Here is a 21,058-nt window from a genome sequence, read left to right as displayed (position 1 = left end):
TGACGATTTAATCAGGGGAAAATATGGCCAGCCCTGTTTTCATTCTTTAACACAAACCGACCTCGTCAACAACCAAATTGTCGTCGCTCTTCTCCGCGTCGCTGCCCTGAAAGACAAAACGCCGTAAGAGTTGAGCGTGTGTGCTTAAATCAAATAAAGATCATGCTTATGATTCATGAAAGGAGAGGAGGATGTAAATTTAACACTTACGTAGTCTGTCATAAACTCCTTCTCATCTGCTTTTCTCTTTTTTCCATTGCTGAGGTAGTCTGAAGGCCTGCCTTTGTCTCCGTTTGAGAGTGAACTCTGGCAGAGGAAGAGAAAGATGAGGAAATGAGAGTGGAAGAGACAGTGTAAGTGTGTGTGTGTGTGTGTGTGTGTGTGAGCGAGAAGAAAGAGATAATGATGTAGGAGACGAGGGATAAATCAAATCAGCTCTATAACTGCTGGACCCACAGGCAATAGAGACGCCTAATGCATGACAGTCTGCACTGAGAACTCAACTAGAAAGAGACAGAGAGGGAGAAAGAAAATGGAAGAATACTACAGATACTCACTGGTCCAGGTTCACGGTCTGTGTGGATCATGGGAAGGGCAGGTAAACGTCCCCGATGCCAGTCAAAACAAACCAAAAAACAAACAATGTGACTATGACAGTTAGACAAAACTCACCCTCTAACAGACAAAACAAGGCTTTGAATTACCCCACAGCTAAAAACAACAAAAGCAGATTCCTTCAGTTCCCACTCTTTCATGTTTCATTGATGAAATGCATCACCTGACAGATTTTAAAGGTGAACTGGTCAACGTTTCAGGGTAGATTAAGGGCATTGCTTTGTGATTACTAGCATGTTGCTATGTGGTTGTTATAATAATAATAATAATAATAATAATAATTAGTATTATTATATAGGAAATTGATAGACAAATAATTTTTTGGCCAAATTGTGACATCCTTACATTTTTTTTTTTTTTTTTTAATTCCAATTTGAATTTTTTCTCCCCAAATCCGTGCAGCCCTCACGAGTAATGTTTAGTTTAATTCGTGTTCAGATGATTTAGTTCATCACATGCGTGATGTCATCAAAAAGGCGTAAACAAGAGCGTAAACAAACAATGACTACCGAAGAGATGTGTTAGCTTAAAGCTAATTCCAGTTCTGACCGGTTCAACTGAAGCGCCTTCGCTATCATTCGCCAGCCCAGCATTTATCTTTTTTTACTTTTTGATTGTAGTTCCTCAAGAAAACATCATAAAGGCTAGAGTATTATTGAAATACCTCAAAAAACCTTTCCTATATTGCATAATTTCACCAAACAGCACCAATAAAATCATCTCTTTTTCGTTTCGGCATGTTTGAAAGCTGTGTTACGGATGAGCTTCTGTGTTCCTATTGGTCATCTTCATAGATGTGAATGAACCTGTCGCGGAGGACCGGAAAAAAACTTAAACTAACAAGCTAGTCTTTCTGTCGGGACGTCGTGAAGCGTCGTCTGTTGGTTGTTGTCCACTGTGACACACTACAAGATGAAATAATCGATTCTTGCGTCCCGACGCCCATTGTCGTTTACGAATACCCACGACACCCTACATCAAACAGATCGTGCCAAAATCAGGCTGATATCGTGTAGTCTGAACCCAGCATTAAACAATAAGTTTAATTATACATTTTATAACTTTAAAAGTTCAATTTCAGTTGGACTAAAACAATAATTCATCCTTCTAAAACACTTCATTCTAACTGAAACCATGCCAGTATGGTTTTTGCAAAGTCAAACTAACAGTTGTAGCTCCACTTATACACTCGTTAATTGGACAACAATTGGCCGCATGGTTTGAGCACTTGCTCCGAAAGATCCATTCGATTACGCATTTGTGACGTCCAATCGATTACTCGACAAAGCTCCATTATAACTGCACTTGTAAATGCATTTATTTTTTAAGTCCTGTTCCTGTTGTTAATAAACTGGTCAAGTGATCTGTCAGGATGATTTTATTTGTTATACCTCTGTGGTGCTCGGCTGCGGCGGCTGCCGCCACTGCCTCTAAATGTGCTCGCTCGTCTTTAGAGGCCAGTTGGGCACTAAGGGCCCCGGACAGGGCCAGCAGCCCAGAGCCGCCTCCCAGAGCCAGTCCCGGGTGAGGCAGGCCGGAGGGGTGAGGGGCCATGGGCAGCCCCTGGGCAGCATGCTGGGAAAGGTGCTGGGCCTGCAGCTGTTGCTAGAGGGAACGAGAGGAAGAGGACGATGGAGGGATGAAGGAAGGGCGGGGGTCAGAGAGAGGGGGGGAATAGATGAAGGGAGTGTGGGAGATAAAAGAGAGCGACATAGAGGCCGAGATGGAAGTGGAGTGAAGAAACAGATAGCCAGAGGAAATGAAAAGAGCATGAGGAGGAGGAGAGAGAGATGAGAGGAAAGGGAGAGGGAGAGAGGGAGAGAAAAAAAAAAAACACACAACACAGTTAAGACTTGGATCTGCACCACAGACGAAGAGGCCGTTACAAAGGGAATGCATTCATGACCCCTTCCCAGTGCCCCGAGAGTGAGGGAGCGTGTATCGAAATGGTGTTGACCTGCTCTAACGGGTGGGTCGAGGGAACAGCACATTCGCTAATGAGCACCCCAAAATTAAATTAAATTAAATTAAAAATCGCTTGAGCTGAAGCTGATGACGGCCATGTGAGAAATCAAAACGGAAAAGTGAATAAAAATACGTGAAATGAGAGGTGAAAAATCGTAAATGGGGATTAAAACACACACGCATTCTTAACATAAACAAGTCGACTAGTTGTTTAGCCAAATTCGAAAATATGGAGTTTTGCATATCCCTAGCCTAGTTATTTCAAACATTCAACGAAACCATAAAAAATAAAACCGCAATGACAACTCAAGAGGAAAGTGTTAAATAAAAAGGATGAAAAGATGGAAGTACACACTGTGGAAGGCAGAGGGGGGAGTCCACGTACCCCTATCGACGCATTCAACTCCCCCATAGTCACCTGTTTGGCGCGCTCCATGGCCTGGACCACCTGCTGCTGGTGCTGTGGACGAGGTCGAAAAATGGCCGTCAATGATAAACAAACAAGCAACAAAACAAGGCAGATGGCCACCCTAGTGTGTCTTTGTGTACTGTGCGATTTCCATTTTCTGGGGTGTGTGTGTGCGCTAACATTTTGTATGAATACACACTTAAAACAGGAGGGGGAAGTTGTTTTTTCTGTCAGGAAAAGCTTTGAGCAAACCGTAAGCGTTTTTGTGGAAGTGGGTTTACAAGAATAACAATAGGCTTCCCAGAGGCATCAGAATGAGAGACTATGTGAAAACGTGAGGAAATATGAGAGGAAGAGAGAAAAAAAAGTGTGATTGCATGTATGTGAGAAACAGAAAGAGCGATGTTGTGTGTGTGTGTGCGCGCACGCGCACAAGTGAGTGATTATCAATCACAGAACGTCTGAATGCAATGTGGCATGTGTGAGTGTCATGATGTGTAGCTGTGGGACTAAGTGTGTGTTGGTCTCATCTCACCTCCTGCGACAGGAATGGAATGAGCTGGGCACAAATCACATTCAGCCGTTTGGCGATCTCCGTCTGCAGAGATATGGAGAGCGAGAAGGATTTAGAAGCAGAAAGAAAGCAAATAAAAACTGATTTCATTTTTGCACAATTCCATTTTTTGTTAAATTACCATTTTCTACCCTAGTTTGGCTATTTTATGATAATGAAGATACTACAACTACTACTGATAATGATAATAATAAATTGACATTTTATGCATCTAACGTAAAACTATTAATTATTAGTATTAGTAGTTTAATAGTAGTTATACATAAGATTAATTTACTATTACTCATCTAAATGTATAACTACTACAAGTAACAATAATATTTATAAATATGAAGTTTATTATTATTTAAATGTATTATTAGTAGTACTAATAGTAGTTATACATTAGAAGAATAAATGTACTAATCATAATCAAATTGATATTTTAATGCATCTAGCGTATAACTAGTACTCCTACTAATATTAATAATTGTATTAGTAGTAGTCGTCGTCGTCGTAGTAATAGTGAGGTAGTAGTAATAGTAAGGTAATAGTAGTAGTAGTAGTAGTAGTAGTAGTAGTAAGGTCGTAGTAGTAGTAGTAGTAGTAGTAGTAGTAGTAGTAGTAGTAGTAGTAGTAAGGTAGTAGTAGTAGTAAGGTAGTAGTAATGTTGTAGTAGTAGTAGTAGTAGTAGTAGTAGTAGTAGTAGTAGTAGTAGTAAAGTGGTGGTGGTGGTGGTAGTAGTAGTAGTAGTAGTAGTAGTAGTAGTAGTAGTAGTAGTAGTAGTAGTAGGGTGGTGGTGGTAGTAGTAGTAGTAGTAGTAGTAGTAGGGTCGTCGTAGTAGTAGTAGTAGTAGTAGTAGTCAAGTCAAGTCAAGTCAAGTTTATTTGTATAGCGCTTTTCACAATACAGATTGCATCAAAGCAGCTTCACAGTATTAAATTAAAATAATACAACAAAGTTTGTTTCAAGAGGAATTTATTGATTGATAAAATTAAATTAAATATCCCCAAAATATCCCCAACTGAGCAAGCCAAAGGCAACAGTGGCAAGGAACCGAAAAACTCCATCAAGTGACCTAATGGTGTCCTAAAACTCCATCAGGTGCCTTAATGGAGAAAAAAAAACCTTGGGAGAACCCAGGCTCAGTCGGGGGCCAGTTCTCCTCTGGCATTGGATAGAGGCCGGATTGTAGTTTGAACTGTAGGATTATATGAATGCCTGGCTGAAGAGATGCGACTTTAATCTAGTTTTAAACTGGGAGAGCGAGTCTGAGCAACGAACAGTATCAGGAAGACTATTCCAGAGTTTTGGAGCCAAATGTGAAAATGCTCTCCCTCCTTTGGTGGTTCTGGATATCCTAGGTATGACCAAAAGCCTTGAATTTAGTGATCTCAAAGAGCGCGATGGATTATAGGGCGATAGAAGATCCGTTAAATAGACTGGAGCTAAGCCGTTTAGGGCTTTATAAGTCAGTAGCAATACCTTGTAATTAATACGGAACTTTATAGGTAACCAATGCAGTGATGATAAAATCGGTGTTATATGATCATATTTTCTTGATCTCGTAAGAACTCTAGCGGCGGCATTTTGGACTAACTGTAGCTTGTTTATTGAGGATGCAGGACAACCAGCTAATAAAGCATTACAGTAATCCAGTCTCGAGGTCATGAATGCATGAACTAACTTTTCTGCATCAGAAACTGATAGCATATTACGTAGCTTAGCAATGTTTCTAAGGTGGAAAAAGGCTGTTTTTGTAACATAAGAAATATGATTTTCAAAAGACAGGTTGCAATCGAGTATAACACCCAGGTCTTTTACTGTAGAGGATAAAGTAACAGGACATCCTATGATGTTAAAGTTGTATTGTGCGAGGTTTTGTGGGCGGTTTTTTGAACCGATAAGTATTACCTCTGTCTTGTCTGGATTTAATAAAAGAAAATTACGCGTCATCCAATCTTTTATATCTTTAACACACTCTGTCAATTTGGAAAATGTAGCGTTTTCATCCGGCCGTGATGAAATATATATTTGAGTGTCATCAGCATAACAATGGAAACTAATTCCATGTTTCCTTATAATATTTCCAAGTGGCATCATATATATTGAAAATAACAGAGGGCCTAATACAGATCCCTGCGGCACTCCATAGTTTACTGGAGTTATGATCGATTTTTCTCCATTTAAATAGACAAAATGGTAGCGGTCAGATAGGTATGATTTGAACCAGCTTAGTGCTTGTCCTTGAACACCAGTATAATTTTGTAGTCGATCTAAGAGTATTGTGTGATCTATAGTATCGAACGCAGCACTAAGATCAAGTAAAACTAGTATTGAGATACAGCCTTGGTCAGAAGCTAAAAGTAAATCATTTGTGATTTTAACGAGCGCAGTTTCAGTGCTATGATGCGGTCTGAATCCAGACTGAAACTTTTCATAGATATCATTTTGTTGCAAGAAAGAGCCCAGTTGAGCGGACACCACTTTTTCTAATATTTTAGACATAAATGGAAGATTTGAAATGGGTCTATAATTTGCTAGATTATTATGATCTAATTGTGGTTTCTTAATGAGAGGTTTTATAACTGCCAGTTTAAATGTTCTTGGAACATGACCTAAAGATAAAGACGAGTTAATAATATTGAGGAGAGGCTCTTCCACTACAGATAACACTTCTTTCAGTAGTTTAGTTGGTATAGGATCTAATAAACATGTTGTTGTTTTAGATGAAGTGATAAGTTTATTTAACTCTTTTTGTTCTATAGTTGTAAAGCACTGTAATTGTTCTTTCGGGGTGATAATTGAAGCTGAATTGTAAGGCGCGATTGAAGATTGAACGTTTATAATTGTGGTTCTGATGCTTTCTATTTTCTCAGTGAAGAAGTTCATGAAATCATTACTACTGAACTGTAACGGGATATTTTGTTCGGGTGACGTCTGTTTATTTGTTAGTCTAGCCACGGTGTTAAATAGAAACCTTGGATTGTTTTGGTTGTTTTCTATTAGTTTGCGGAGGTGCTCGGCCCTGGCAGCTTTTAGGGCCTTTTTATAACGTGACATACTGTCTTTCCACGCGATTCTAAAGACCTCTAAATTAGTTTGTTTCCATTTACGCTCTAAAATACGGGTTTCTCTCTTTAAAACATGCGTAGTATTGTTATACCATGGTGCTTTATTTTTCTCTCTGACCTTTTTTAATTTAATAGGTGCAACCACATCCAATGTTCTAGAGAGAATGGTGCTCATAGTGCTAGTTAGTTCTTCTAGTTCATCTGTTTGTTTGGGTTCAGGCAGCAGCTGAGACAGATTAGATAAGCAATTTGAGAAATTATCTATGGTGGATGGGAGGATTGTTCTGCCTGGTTGATAACGCGACGCCGCATGACATATTACAGCAGTACGTAATATGCAAGTTACCATGTAGTGATCAGTGACTTCATCACTTTGTGGAATGATATCTATATCGGTTGGATCGGTTCCGTGTGATATAATTAAATCGAGTGTATGATTAAGACGATGAGTTGGTCCGGTGACGTTTTGCTTGACCCCAAATGAATTTAATAAATCTGTAAACGCAGCTCCTAACGCATCATTTGGATTATCTACGTGTATGTTAAAATCTCCAACAATTAATGCTTTATCGACATTGACTAATAGGTCTGAGAGAAAATCTGCAAACTCTTTTAGGAAATCAGCGTAAGGCCCTGGCGGTCTATATACGGTAGCCAAGGCTAGAGATAATAGGGATGTTTTTCTAACATCTAAGAGCGTAACATTTAGTACAAGTACTTCAAATGAAATAAACTTATAACCCGTTTTCTGAGTAACATTTAGAATATCTTTATAAATGGTTGCAACACCTCCGCCACGGCCAATCAGACGGGGCTCATGCTTATAACAGTATCCAGGAGGAGTAGACTCATTAATACCGAAATAATCATTTGGTTTAAGCCAGGTTTCAGTAAGGCAAAGTACATCGAAGCTATTATCTGTGACTATTTCATTTACAATAACTGCCTTAGGTGTGAGTGATCTAATGTTTAGAAGACCTAGCTTTAGAAATAGTTTTTGTTTACTAATAGCAACATTTTCTGTTTTAATAACAATTAGATTTTTCCTAGATCCTGCATTAGATTTATTATTTGATCTCACTAAACGAGGAATAGACACGGTTTCTATGCAATGTTCTACACTAGTATTTATATCAGTTGAATTGGTGCAGCAGAGTAGTAGTAGTAGTAGTAGTAGTAGAAGAATAGTTTAGATGCAGCAACAACTATTATAAGGACATCCAAACATTGCTTATTTAGTGATGCCTAACACTCAACTTCCCACTCAGACAGAAAGAGTGTGTTTGACTGAAATAAAGTGTGACCAACCAATTTTTGTTTTAAAGAGTAAGAAAATCTGAACATAAGCTAACCTAGCTAACAATAACTTACATAATCACAAAGAATAATTTGTTTACTTGCAACTACCTTTCACAAACAAATCTACTGAACCGGTTTCCAAAGAGTTGATGCCATAAACAGTGCAGATTTTGCCTCATAAAGCCAAAGAAATTATATGAAACCAGACAGTTAGATTAGCGATCAAGTCTGTCAGCTATTACCATATTTTTAATGCACAAAGCATCAAGCGGCCCATGAATCTTTGGGCATGAGTCTGAGGCGGAAACTACAGTAACAGACTGAAATGCCTAAGCAACAGCAAAAAATACAATCCGGTCCAACAAGATGTTGCAGGAGTGTAACCTGCTACCTCCGCTCACACAGCTAGTAAATATTTTAGCCCTCCACATCTGGTTCATGCTAATAGTTGCACAGTGAGGAGAGAGGATCCCTGAAATATTCATGCCCAGCATCTGCTGCTCCGGTCCAGCCCAGAGGAGTGACACTGGTCTTGCCCCATTGAGCTGCTGAGTCTTTAGAGGCAGTGCTGGGGGTTCTCATGCTCAGGCCACTTTAATCTTAAACCAACAACCCAAACAAGAGCTGAGGGCAACTCTCTCCACCACTGCTTATTTTGCCAACAGGTATAAATTAATACTGTAATATCAACATTCACCCTCATGCTACAAAATACAACATTTCTCTTAAAGGGATAGTTCACTCACAAATTTCTGACTTTCATGTTCCAAACCTGTATGACTTTTAAAAACACTTAAGATGATATTTTGAAGAGTACAATGCAATGACAATGAATTGGAGACTGAAGCTTTCAAGCTTTAAAAGGAGACAAAAACGCCATAGAAAATATCATGAAAGTGATTCATACGACTGTCTTCTGAAGTCACACAATAGCTTTGTATGTCAGATGAACACACCAAAATGTCATTATTCACAGAAAATCTTGACATCTAGATGTCCTTTGCACATTCATATGAGAAAGCCTTAAGATTCATAAACAAAACGGTGTTATTGATAAATAAAACTATTAAAAACATTTTTGTTATTTGAAATAAAGCTGAAATAAAATATAAATATTAGATGGACAAACTGCCCTGGCAAGGAAATAAAATGTTTAGCCTGAAATTACTAAAATTACTCAAAGTAAATAAAATAAATAAAGCTAAACTGAAATATAAAAAAAAGGCACATGACAAAATTACTCAAATTTAAAATAAATAAAAATGAAAAATAAAAATAAAAGCTAATTTAAAATATTAATAAAAAATGTAATTTTTTTAAATCACAGTGGAACAAAAAATTCTTTCAGAAAAGATATATTTTATAAATCTGTTTGATCAGTTCCCAAAATGATTAATTTTTACAAATCAGACTGATCAGTTCTCAAGTTCAACTCACTAATTCAATCATCTGGTTGCATATGAATTCAATTCCAGTTTGCTCTTCACACAAATGTATCGTATGACCAAGCGATATTATAGTAATACAAAAAATAGTAATTTTTTTTTTTTATCACTTGAAATAAAATAAACTTTAATTGAATTTTATAAATATTTAAACTTATTATTTTATTTCAGCTAGTTGGCAAGAAAACATTTCTCATTTCAATTTATTTTAGTGATGTACTAAAACTAAAAAAAATAATTAAAAAAAACGATACAATGATACGCAAATTTCACGTTCCTTTTTGAATTCACTGTAATTGCCTGTTAAAGAGCGACCAGTGCGCTCTTCAAAATGCCTCTTCGTATTTCAATATATTTTACGGTGAGTGAATGCTGACAGTATATAAATTTGAGTCCCCTTTCCCTTTAAGTGAATTACTGGCTGTCCACCCCCCCCAAAAGAAAGGAGGAACAGACCCCCCGCCCCCATCTCCTCTATATCTATCCATCACAGCCATCCCCAGGGAAACACAATGATTTCTTGTTAGGGAACGGCAACTACAAAATGACATCTTCAGAGGAGAGAGTGGGGGAGGCTGGGAAAAGGGGAGGGCGGGAAGGAGGGAGCGAAAGAGGAGAAATGGGGAGAAAGAAAGAAAAAAAAGAGGCTAGAAGAAAGGCACAGTTAAGGAAATTACAGAGTGATGGGAGAGATGCAGAAAGATGAGGGAGGGGGAGTTACATTAGAGAAGGGAATTCGTGGAGCATGTCAAAAAAGAAGTGCAATTGAAACAGAGGAAGAGAACAGACGCTCCGAGAGCACTGACCTAATTTAAACTGACCTGACATCTGCACGAGAAAGAGAGAGAGAGAGAGACTGAGCGAGGAAGGTCGGGAAATGCAGATGCAGTACGCAATTTATGAGGAAGGAGAGTGAGAAAGACATAGCTAGCTACTTTTAGATAATCGCTTGTATGTGTGTGTGTGTGTGTATATATGTATGTGGGGAAAAGGGGAGTGTGTGCCGAAAAGGGGAGTGTGTGCCGTAGTAGACACGTTATTTGTTGATCTAATTAGTGTGTTTGCAGATTAATTTTAAAACAAGTGCCACGAGCCAGACCTAAGAGGATTTCAACTATATAAAACGGCTGTGGAAAAAAGATCCCTGCATAATTGAATCTGAATTATGAACCCTACAAAAGATAAAAGGAATAATAAAACTCTTCAGCACAAATCACAACGTGACATTGAATAGGCATTTTTACACCGGCAGCCCACGTTAAAACTGTCGAGTGCTTGCATGTATATGACTAGGGAAGGGTCACGATTGTCAGCTAGTCATCCAACAACTGACTAGCCGTTTAGTGAGGATTATGCTTTTTTTTTTTTTTTTCATATAAAGTTCTGAAATTGTGAGGGAATAGTGAGGATCCTTTATTTAGCAAATTTTTAGCTTATCCTGTAGAAAGCATGCCTTGGTCATAATAAAGCCCTAATGAGAAAAAAAAAATGCTTTTGCAATTGCAATTCATGACCTTTCCATAAAACCCCCCAACATTTTAAGGCGTTTACATGACTTTTGGCTTAAGCATAATTGACAAATTTGCTTAAAAGGAAACCAGCAAACTTACCTGTTTGTGCATCTCTATGTTGAGGCCGTAGGACATTTCATAGTACTGAAAAAGAAGAGGATATCATTAAACTGACGCATACTAGAAAGAGTATTTGAGGTAGCGGTTTATTAATTTCCTTATTTGCTTGGAAAAAAGAAGCAAAAGAGGTTCATAGTCTACTGTCAGTGTCACCAATGAGTGATGTATGAGGCACAGCTCACATAAAAGTCACTTTCAAAGCAAGCTTTCTGTTGGTCAAGCGAATTTGAGAGACCAACTTGAACCCGTGGTGAAATCAGCAAAAAATCTGATTGCATGGATTCCTATTGACACAACTAGATGTGACTGCAGGTCTTACCACAAACGGCTTGTTAATGCTAATCTAAGGCCAGTGTGTGCATATGATTCATTGTAAAAAATTGTCTGGAGAAGTTGGTCCTCATCCAGTACCAAAGTCCATCTTAAATCAGAACAGCACTCATGTAAATCTCGTAAAAAAACAAAACATTTATCTTATTATAACACACTGAACGCGCTGCACCGCAACAGCTAGAAGCTGTCGACACTGGATGCGACAAAGCAACTGTTGCAAATCCATTTGTCCTTCTTATGAGAAGTATCGCAAGTGCTTGGAGACCGTCATAAATAGAACAAGGCGTCAGATTACTGTTGGGGATTAGTCATGTAGCATCGCGTCACGCCGTATTCCAGTGTAGACGGCATCACTGATTATAATGGATTCTATTATCATTTGTCGTGTCGCGTCCGGTGTGGACACGGTGTAAACCTGTATGGGGTTATTTTTAAGAGTCTTTTATACAGTTCTTGCCATACAACGGCAGTGCATAGTGATTACGTCCGAAAGGTTCAAAAAGGTATAAATGTAGTCCACATGAACAACAAACTTCAAGAACAACAATCAAGAAACTTTGCTGCCGTACCATGAGTCCAGCAGGCGTAATGATATGACGCAGCGCCTGAAAATAGTCCCCAGCTCGGTAACTTCCAACGTGACTGGGACTAAGTTTGTCTAACCTATTAGACCTATTTTCAGGCGCTGCGTCATATCATTACGCCTGCTGCACCCATGGTACGGTAGCAAAGTTTCTTGATTATTACGCAGGAATGAGAGTATAGTTCCTAGCCATATCAGCCTATAAAAATCGCAACTTTACATTTTCCGTCGGTCTTAGTACACGATGTAACTACAGAAGAGTCAAGTTTTAAATAGGAAAAATATCGAAACTCTTTGGTCATTTTTTTGAGATAGATGCTAATGGTCCTGTCCGATTCAATGATCTATGCTAAGCTATGCTAAAAGTGGTACCGCCAGACCCGGAGATCGGCTGAATGGATTCGAAAACGGTAAAACTCAACTGTTTAACTCTGGGGGAGTTGTAAAATGAGCCTGTGGAGTATCCCTTTAATGGAAAATATTCACCTTCACAGAATCTCACATTAAGTCATCTTTTTTTAATCTGAATGTGGGTGCAAAATAAGTGAATACTAGTGCTGTCAAATCGATTAATTGCAAATAAATCGCATCTAACATGATGAAAGTGTCGATCAGATCATAAGTGGACGACGCTAAATACTATTAAACGTTTTGAGTCTAAAACGTTTTGAGTTTATCCACTTTTGACCACTTCCAGAGGTAGTTGAAAACGGATTCGACCGGATTGCTTTCGTAGTGTAAACGCTCCTGTGGTCGAATGAGTTCGAACAGCCACAAAAGACAGTCTTCTCTCCGCCTACTGACCTAATGCATAAATATCAAGGGAAGCGCTCTAGCCAGACGGGATTTAAACTTTGACGGCTGAAGACCCAAGTTTGGTTTGAAGATGAAAAACGCAAAGCACAATGTTCTCTGACCATTCCTGATTTTTAACACACACTCATAGTGTTCGGCCTGGTCTTGAGGCTGTCAGAACAGAAACGAAAACCGATTAAAAAAAACCCCGAAATCTCTGTATGTTTCTCTGTCATCTCCGGGCGCGTTCATATGTAAATTCTTATTTCGTCCATTAGATTGAAAGATCTGAAAAAAGAAATACATTTACCCACCCATAGACCCTCCCCTCGAAGAAATCAGGACAGAAGTGGTTGAAAGTGGACAAAAGAGACGGATTAAAACACCAGGTGTAAACGGGAATGTGTCTCCCTCGTCTGCCTTTGATCCGATCTACCAAAACGCATCTTAATACCAGATGTAAACAGGGCCTCAAATATGATTAATCAATATGACAGAACTAGTGAATACCGACACATTTTGAAAAAAGGAATAAGATGGTGAGAAAACAATTTTAACTTTTTACTAAATTCCTTTTAGCTAGCTGGATAAATACTGGTATGGCAGAGTCAAACAAGTGTAATTTTATTAGATAGAGAGAATCAACTAAAAAGGAAAGGAGAGGCAGATAGAGAAGGGTAAAAACAACAGAGACGGAGGGATAGAAAGACCCTGGCAATAAAAGAAGCCGGCCTGACAGCTGCCTGTTGTATTCACCAGCTCTGCCAAGAGCCCACGGTGTTGCTAGGCGACTCCCACACTAAAAAAATTATGAGCCAAGAAAGAAAAAAAAAAGGGAGAGAAAGAAAACGGACAGAGAAAAGGGGTTAACCCGTCTGCCAAGAGCAAATGGCATGCCAGGCGCACATAGCTGCCATATCTGTGGGCACTGAGGCACATGGCAGCGGCTCTGAAAACTCATTCTCTGTGATAGATGAGCCGCGTTTGAAGGACTTCTGATTGAGAGCTGAAGGAAGATGGTGTCTGGTGTTTGGATGTGTGTCGCATCTGATGCCCAATGCAAAACTAAGTTGGTGTGTGTGTGTGTTTTTTCTTACCATGACATAATGTCTCTGTATTTCTGTCTTCTCTGTGGCCAGCTTTTCACACTCCAACTTCAGACTGCAGAAGAGAGAGAGAGAGAGAGAGAGAGATGTTTTGTTGGATTGGTGGAAAGACTGTTTTGGTGCTCGGACATTTTGATTTACTTATAGTGTTTATGAATTGTCTAATAAATGTATCAATTTCTCTTTTGAATCACTCCCCTCCACTTTTAACAAATGCAGTGTATGCTGCCTTTGACAAACTGCGAAAACATGACGCAAGGACAGACATAAATATATAAAAGATATACAGAAAAACACACAAGACCCAGAGACAAATGGATAAATAGGCAGAGAGATGACAAAGACCAAAAAAAACTAAACAGATAGTAAGAGACAAACTGAGAAACAAGAAAGACACAAAGACAAACTGATGGATATGCAAAAAAAAAAAAAACCAGACAAATAAATAGAAAGACAAAAGATAGAGATAAAGACAGACAGAAAGAGACCTATTGAAAGACAGACAGGGGTAGACTGACAGACAAACCGACAAAAAGAGACAAACCAACAAGAAGTATACAGAAAGACATTTACAAGACAGACAAACATACAGAAAGACAGAAATAAACAGACACACAGAAAGCGAATACAGAAGACCGATAGACAGACAGACCCAGACTAAATCCACTAAGATCAAACAGCACACACTTTCTCATCTCCTGGCTGTATTTCAGCTCTTCACACACACTGACTTGTTTGCAGGCGTCAGATTTATGCGAGCGCGCGGGAGGGCCTGGGAAAATTAGAATATGATTAATACCGCAACATTACTGCGCCGCAACAGGTAATAACGGCACATCCGCTCTCCTTCACTGACTGCGCACAACCGTCGATAATTGACTCATTTATCACCGCGAGTGAGGAAGAGCGCAGAGGATGATGGGCGTGGGGTGTGCGGGGAAGTGAGAGAGTGATAGAGGGAGCTGTGGAGGATTAAATTCATTCCCCTGCTAGAATTTATTACACTGGAATTGCCTCACTGCAAAAGTCACCCCCGTCACAGGATTTCCGAGAACTGACAAATCTATCGGTGCGCGTTTCGCTGAGACCGTCTCTGCTTATTTATTTATTTCCCATCTCGCCTGAATGAGTTGGCCTCAATTATGCGATGCGGTGAAGACATCGCTCCCTTGTGCAAAATCGCAGGGGAAGTTGGAGAAAACAGCATGACGGCTCCAAATATTGTCTGGTTCATTGGATAAAGATGCTAGATCTGTTTTCAGGCTTATATTTACATAGTTACGAGTTTAAATGCGATCATTAAAAATTCTCCCACGTGGAAAAAGGGCAGCTGAGAGTTCAGCGCGCCGCGAGGCTGGAGTGGATTGAGGTAAATCAAGGCTAATGTGGAATTAAACTTTAAAGGGTAAAATCCGTTAAATGCAGGCACGACACCTCAACACGCAATAAACAACAGCAACTGGAAGGTTCTGCAAGTCCAAACAAAATGACTGATCATTATTGTTCCATCCCTTAAAATTTAGCATGTAACAGCTTGACAATTGTCATCAATGAAAGATCTTAATGTCAAACAATCAAAAAGCGTGTTTAAAGAAGATCCCATCTTCAATTATTAGTGGTGTTCTTTTTATAACCCAAGTCTCTTTTAACATGCATCATGGTGTTTGAATGGTTAAATGTGTTGTTAGGTGATCAAAACGATATTAAAATTCTATATTACCTCTGAAAAACTGAAAGCACTAAAAAGTAGGGGTGGGAATTACAGGGTAGGCTACCTCACGATATGATATACGATACATGGCTCACGATACCGATAATATCACGATACAGCAATTCAGCGATAATATATTAACAATAATTATAACAATAATAATAACAATATATTGCTAGACAATCCTGTAATACATCACGATATCTGTCTAACTATGATAACGGTTAAGTGCGTGTTTTCCAGCCTTTGGACTTAAACGTGGCTGGGGCAACTATTATTTTACTCACACAGCTGTTCGCCATCCCGTTAAAAACCTCTTTTTCTTAGGCTAGTTAATTTATGTTCACGTTTTCCTCATTCATGTGTTGAGCGCCACCTCGAAGAGGCATGAAGTAGCGACGCTGGGAGCAGGGAAATCTATTTAGAGAGCCTTATTTTATCAATTAAAATATTGATATTTGGCGCCAGAGATTCTCGTATCGCACGAAGATGGACAATGATATATTGCCCTATCGATATTTTGTCCTACCCCTCCTAAAAAGTCAAATAAATCAATTTAAATGCAACAAGTTAATTTAAACATCAATTTTACAGTACAAAAAAAAAAAAATGGATATTGATTTTGAGATTTGTTATTAAATTTGTGCTTAAGATTCACTTTAAATGAGCATTAGGTCATGCAATGGTAAAAATAATGCATAAAGTAATCATAAATCTTACTTTTACTAAATTCCCCTATGCTGTTGCTGAGAATATGAGACTGTCCAATAAATTCAAGGAAAACACCAACTGCCCAAACATTGCTAAAAATTCCAACCCTTAATTACATAAAATCAAAACCATGCAACGAGAAAGGTTGATAAAGAAAAAAGAAAGGTCTCTTTCTTTCCCTGACAACAAATAAGGTGATCGTCGGAACGGGCAACAAAACAGTCGAGCCAGCAAAGCACCATTAGGTTACTTCAATACACTCACAAGCTAACTGCACTTTTAATCATGTTGCACACCACAACAGAGTGAATTTATAATGATGACTTAAAGTAAAGCATCTGAATGAGAAATTTGAGTGAAAAAGCAAATATTCAGTCTGACGGTGAGGAGTATCAGTCCAATTAGAGAAAGTGAGGACACTTCCTCACAGATCTCATCCTCATTTGCCATGCCTGTGCCTCATTAGTAAAAGCCCTTGTGTCTTCTGTATTCTCATAGTGCTTTTTCATCTCTCTGCTTAGAGTGCACGCACACATAGTGATTAGTTAGTGAAATAGTCCAGTTCAGAGCTAAATTAAACCCCATTACTGCCTGAGAGAGGATTGATGAAGGTTTTGACTTTGGCAAATTTGCATTTGCGGCACACACTCTTTGAAGCCTGAAATGTGCTTTATGATAGAGCATGAAGAATAATAAATTTTATGCTTTGTCGTGTTCAGAAATCGCAGATTCGTAAAGCAAAGTTGTATTCTCTGCATTTACCACAGGGGGTGCTAATGGGTTTTTTTTTTTTCAGGTCAACAACTGTCATGGTGGAGCACCAGTTTGAAGAGAATACTGCTGAACAAGTTGATTAATTTTTATCATGTAACTGTTATAATGGAATATATATAGGGAGATTTAATGCATACATATGCATTATGTATAGTATGCAAATCTTACACTAAGGTGGCAAATGTAAATGGTATAAAACAAGGCTGTGCCCATGTTTTACCACATGGTGAAAACCCCCAAAAATCTCCATCGATACAAGTATATGGCAAACATTCCTGATGAAATACTCTGTCAGACACACACCAACATTAAAGCGCAATTGCAAACCAAACCACCCACCACAAACACATGCACTTAAATACACACGCGCCCGATGGGGGAATGCCGGGCCACACACATACAGCTGTATTCAGCAAAGCAGGCCTAAACCACAAACCCCAGACTTCATCATAAAGATGCCTAGAATCCACTAAAAAGTCCACTCTGTCTAGGCACAAAGAAGATATCATGGGTATCAGCGCAAAGCTGTTTCTGTGCGGGTGGCTGTCTGTGGGGTGGTTGTCTTCATGTCTGAGCCATTGCAAACCCAGAGGACACATTAGCAAGGTAGGTGAGCTGCTGTGTTCGTAAAAGGGCTGGGCAAAGCAAAAACTACTGTAATGAGAACCTCCGGTCTAAAGCCCTCCTGTCTGCTGATTAGAGGCCTTCTACACAAAAAACACCAAAACCTAAGCACACAATCACGAACATGCAGAGACATAGTCAAGTCCAATCACCTTCATTTATATAGCGCTTTTAACTATATGGACTGTTTCAAAGCAGCTTTACAGTGATAATAGGAAATTAAATTAATAGGAAATTAAAGTAACAGAGATTGTATTGGCTTTACAGCAGCTCTAGAATAAAAGTTATTGTCCAGCTTAAGTTAGTTTTGATCGATTCACTTCCGTTGCAAAGATCATTAGTTATTAACTATGGGGCTGCTAACACGACACCGTTCTAACAGAAAACCCTTTCAGAATTAGCAGAATTATTTATCGCTTCCGAGTAGCCATGTGAAGCGGAACTATTTTGACAACGTTTTATCTGTACAGAGGTAAAGGGAAGGAGAAGGGGGCCTCCACAGGGGAGAGACTAGTTGACACTTCAGGACTGCGTTGTCGTCATGTCCAGGCGCAGGTCCTTCATCAGATCTGGATACGGCCTGGATCCGTCGGACTTCCCGGACAATGTTAGGAAGACTGTTCCAGAGTTTTGTGTGCTAAATAGGAAAAGGATCTACGCAACGGTTATAAATGAGGCCCCAGAAATGTTATTAATAAAGCAATCTTTAGTAAATGAAATGATAGGTCTAACATATTTTTAACACAGAGTCGGCTTTGAAGCCTTGGCTAAATGAAGTTTACACGAGACTAGATAATGATCTGAGATGTCATCACTCTGCTGCAGAATTTCAACGGCATCAACATTGATTACATGTGATAATATTAGATCTAGAGTATGATTACGACAATGAGTAGGTCCTGACACGTGTTGTCTACCGGTAACTCCAATAGAGTTCAGAATGTCTTTAAATGCCAATCCCAATGCATCTTTTTTTCGTTATCTACATGTGTATTAAAATCACCAACAATTAGGACTTTATTTGCAGCCAGTACTAAATCTGATGAGCAAGAAATTAGCAATTTCTTTAATAAAGTCTGTATGGTGCCCTGGTGGCCTGTATACAGTAGCCAGCACAAATCTCATTGGGATTTATCATTTACACTAGATAGTGTTACATTAAGCACCAACACTTCAAAATAATTATATTTGAAACAAGACATCTCAGTAATTCTTAAGATATTACTATAAATTACAGCAACACCTCCCCCTTTGCCTTTCAGACGAGGCTCATGTTTATAACAATAATCTTGTGGGGTGGACTCATTTAAAGTAAGGTAATCGTCTGGTTTTAGACAGGGTTCTGTCAAACACAGCACATCTAGGTTATAATCTGTGATCATATCATTAACATGAGGTGCTTTTGAAGTAAGGGATCAAATATTCAGCAACCCAAGATTTATCATTTGTTCATTTGTATTCATCTGTTTTTTAATTTGTTTTTATTACATACGCAAAACATGTGCAGTGCAAACAAGACAGCATGGTAACACCGTATGGAGCAGCTCTCTTTGTTATGCAGTTCCTGCCCAGTTCACATTTCCTGCCGGACCTTGCGCTGTAACCTGACCTCGGCCTAAGTGTGTTTCTCACATAGACCAGCGCCCAGCCACCCACACACAAACACACCTCTCCCCAACTCATCTTGCCAAATCTCTTTAGCTCTGACTCTTTCCTGTCCTTTAATCCAACACCAATCAGCCTCCAGACACAAATTACGAGAACTAAAATTAAAATCTAAGCCACGCCACGTATAGCCAAGAGCTGTCTGTGCCTGTCTGGTGCGTCCCGTGTGTGCCTGCCACGTTCTACCTGGAGCGGGACCAGCTCAGTGGCAGGAGAATGCTTATGGGAAATGCCACATCTGAAACACCATGGGAAGGCCACTGCTAATCTTGTTGCCTGACCTAAAGGAGGTCTGTGATTTTAGACTTCACATTGTAATGCTTCATGAAGTGCCATTCAGGGGCTAATTACAGTGCTAGTAAGAAAATTAGATCAAACTGTAAAATCACCCATTGACTTGAAGTCATAGAATGTTTGACATTCAAATTATAATGCTGCCTTCGTCGTGTTGGAATGATTGTATTTACGAGCTAAGCATACATTTACAGTATTGGCTGTAAATACCAGTGGGGAAACTCTGGATTTCCTTACAGCCCAGACTTTGAGTTGGGGGCATGTCAATTAATAGGAGAAGCTTAGTGGTATTGATCATAATTGTGAATCTTGACTCTACGGTGTAGTATTCACCCATTTTGTGTACCATTGTGTACCAAAACAGTGATAAAGCTTGTCAGAAAATTCTACTCTTTTAGCCAGGTTATGAGATGCCAGCCTTGTACATCCAAATTCCCATCTGTGGCAGCATTTAAATGAAACAAAAGCATTTATTGCACACCTAACCATGCACATATTTTGCTCTTTATTTTGTCCATTTCATTTGTACCCAAATCACATTGAAAATTAAAACTGTAATATCGAATTACAAACTCCCACACCATAACTTTCATAAATCATGCAACTCTAGTATTTACATACAGTACTGATTGTCATGAAACACAAAAGTGGTTCATTACTCCTTGAGCAAAGTATTCAACTTATGTTGAAATGCTCTAATTATAATAAACACCCAACAATGAAACCAAGAAATGTCTCCCGCTCTAATCTGATAACAAGTGTGCAGGTGTTTGGCCCTCTGCATCAGGCTTGAGCCAGATTCATTAGATATTCGAGCACCAGCTAACTGCGAAAATCAAGAACAGATGAACAACTCTTAAAATCTGATTGGGAGACCAATACAGAGCCACATGAGAGTGGTATTATCCATTAATTTAGAAAGGTGCACAAAATATCTGCTTAGCTGTTGGCTTCTGGGAAAGATTTTGAGCAAATACAGCCATAAATATCCAGGCTGATATATGTGTAAACCCAGCAGCCATCAGAAGGGCTGAACTCTGTTTATACAGAGGATTTTTGAGCTTATTTGACTGAACACTGAAGGCAGGAACAGAAGAGACTAACAATAGGAATGTGGGGACTGGGTGGATTTGCCGAGTCTGGCATGAGGAATCAAAGCTGTAGCCGTGTGAAGGCTTGCCAGTAATAAGGAAGGGTGTGCGGGTGTGCAGAGGGGGCATGGACTACCGTGCCGGAGAGGATGCCAGCACCTACTAGAAATCACACACAGGTCATGCCTGGTCTGGCCACATTCCTGAGCCTCAGAGTGCACATAAAACAAACCCACAGATCCAAAGGAGTATGTATGTGTTATCAGAAAGCAGTGGGCCTTCCCCTTTTAGAAGCTACATCAAGGGATTTCTTTTGAATACTAACAAAAATCTAAGCCCTACTTGTTAGAAATTCCCACTAAAACTACACTCTGATGGTA

At 39.2% G+C, this 21,058-nt stretch overlaps 1 protein-coding gene and 1 long non-coding RNA gene across 10 annotated transcripts in view; one reads left to right on the top strand and one right to left on the bottom strand.

The window, feature by feature from the left end:
- tle2a (TLE family member 2, transcriptional corepressor a) overlaps window positions 1-21,058 on the bottom strand; it is a 32,803-nt gene that overhangs the window by 4,698 nt on the left and 7,047 nt on the right. Inside the window, exons 3-10 of one of the 9 annotated variants that reach the window (XM_082139686.1) lie at window positions 13,800-13,863; window positions 10,971-11,015; window positions 3,525-3,587; window positions 2,936-3,040; window positions 2,007-2,220; window positions 558-574; window positions 211-306; window positions 62-106 (exon numbers count right to left, since the gene is read on the bottom strand). In XM_082139686.1, the coding sequence (XP_081995812.1) occupies window positions 62-106; window positions 211-306; window positions 558-574; window positions 2,007-2,220; window positions 2,936-3,040; window positions 3,525-3,587; window positions 10,971-11,015; window positions 13,800-13,863 (649 nt within the window). Of the gene's footprint in view, window positions 1-61; window positions 107-210; window positions 307-557; window positions 621-2,006; window positions 2,221-2,935; window positions 3,041-3,524; window positions 3,588-10,970; window positions 11,016-13,799; window positions 13,864-21,058 lie in introns of all 9 variants that reach the window. The other 8 variants (XM_082139682.1, XM_082139683.1, XM_082139689.1 and 5 more) reach the window with 8 other exon arrangements.
- Window positions 11,025-21,058, top strand: part of LOC309476597 — a 154,035-nt gene continuing 144,001 nt past the window's right edge. Inside the window, exon 1 of the long non-coding RNA XR_014198291.1 lies at window positions 11,025-11,179. This is a non-coding gene — a long non-coding RNA (uncharacterized lncRNA). The remainder of the gene's footprint in view (window positions 11,180-21,058) is intronic.

The sequence above is a fragment of the Leuciscus leuciscus genome, assembly GCF_965113295.1.
Source record: "Leuciscus leuciscus genome assembly, chromosome: 15".
In the NCBI taxonomy this organism is placed as follows: Eukaryota; Metazoa; Chordata; class Actinopteri; order Cypriniformes; family Leuciscidae; genus Leuciscus; species Leuciscus leuciscus.
This window is presented reverse-complemented; position numbering and strand designations above follow the sequence as displayed.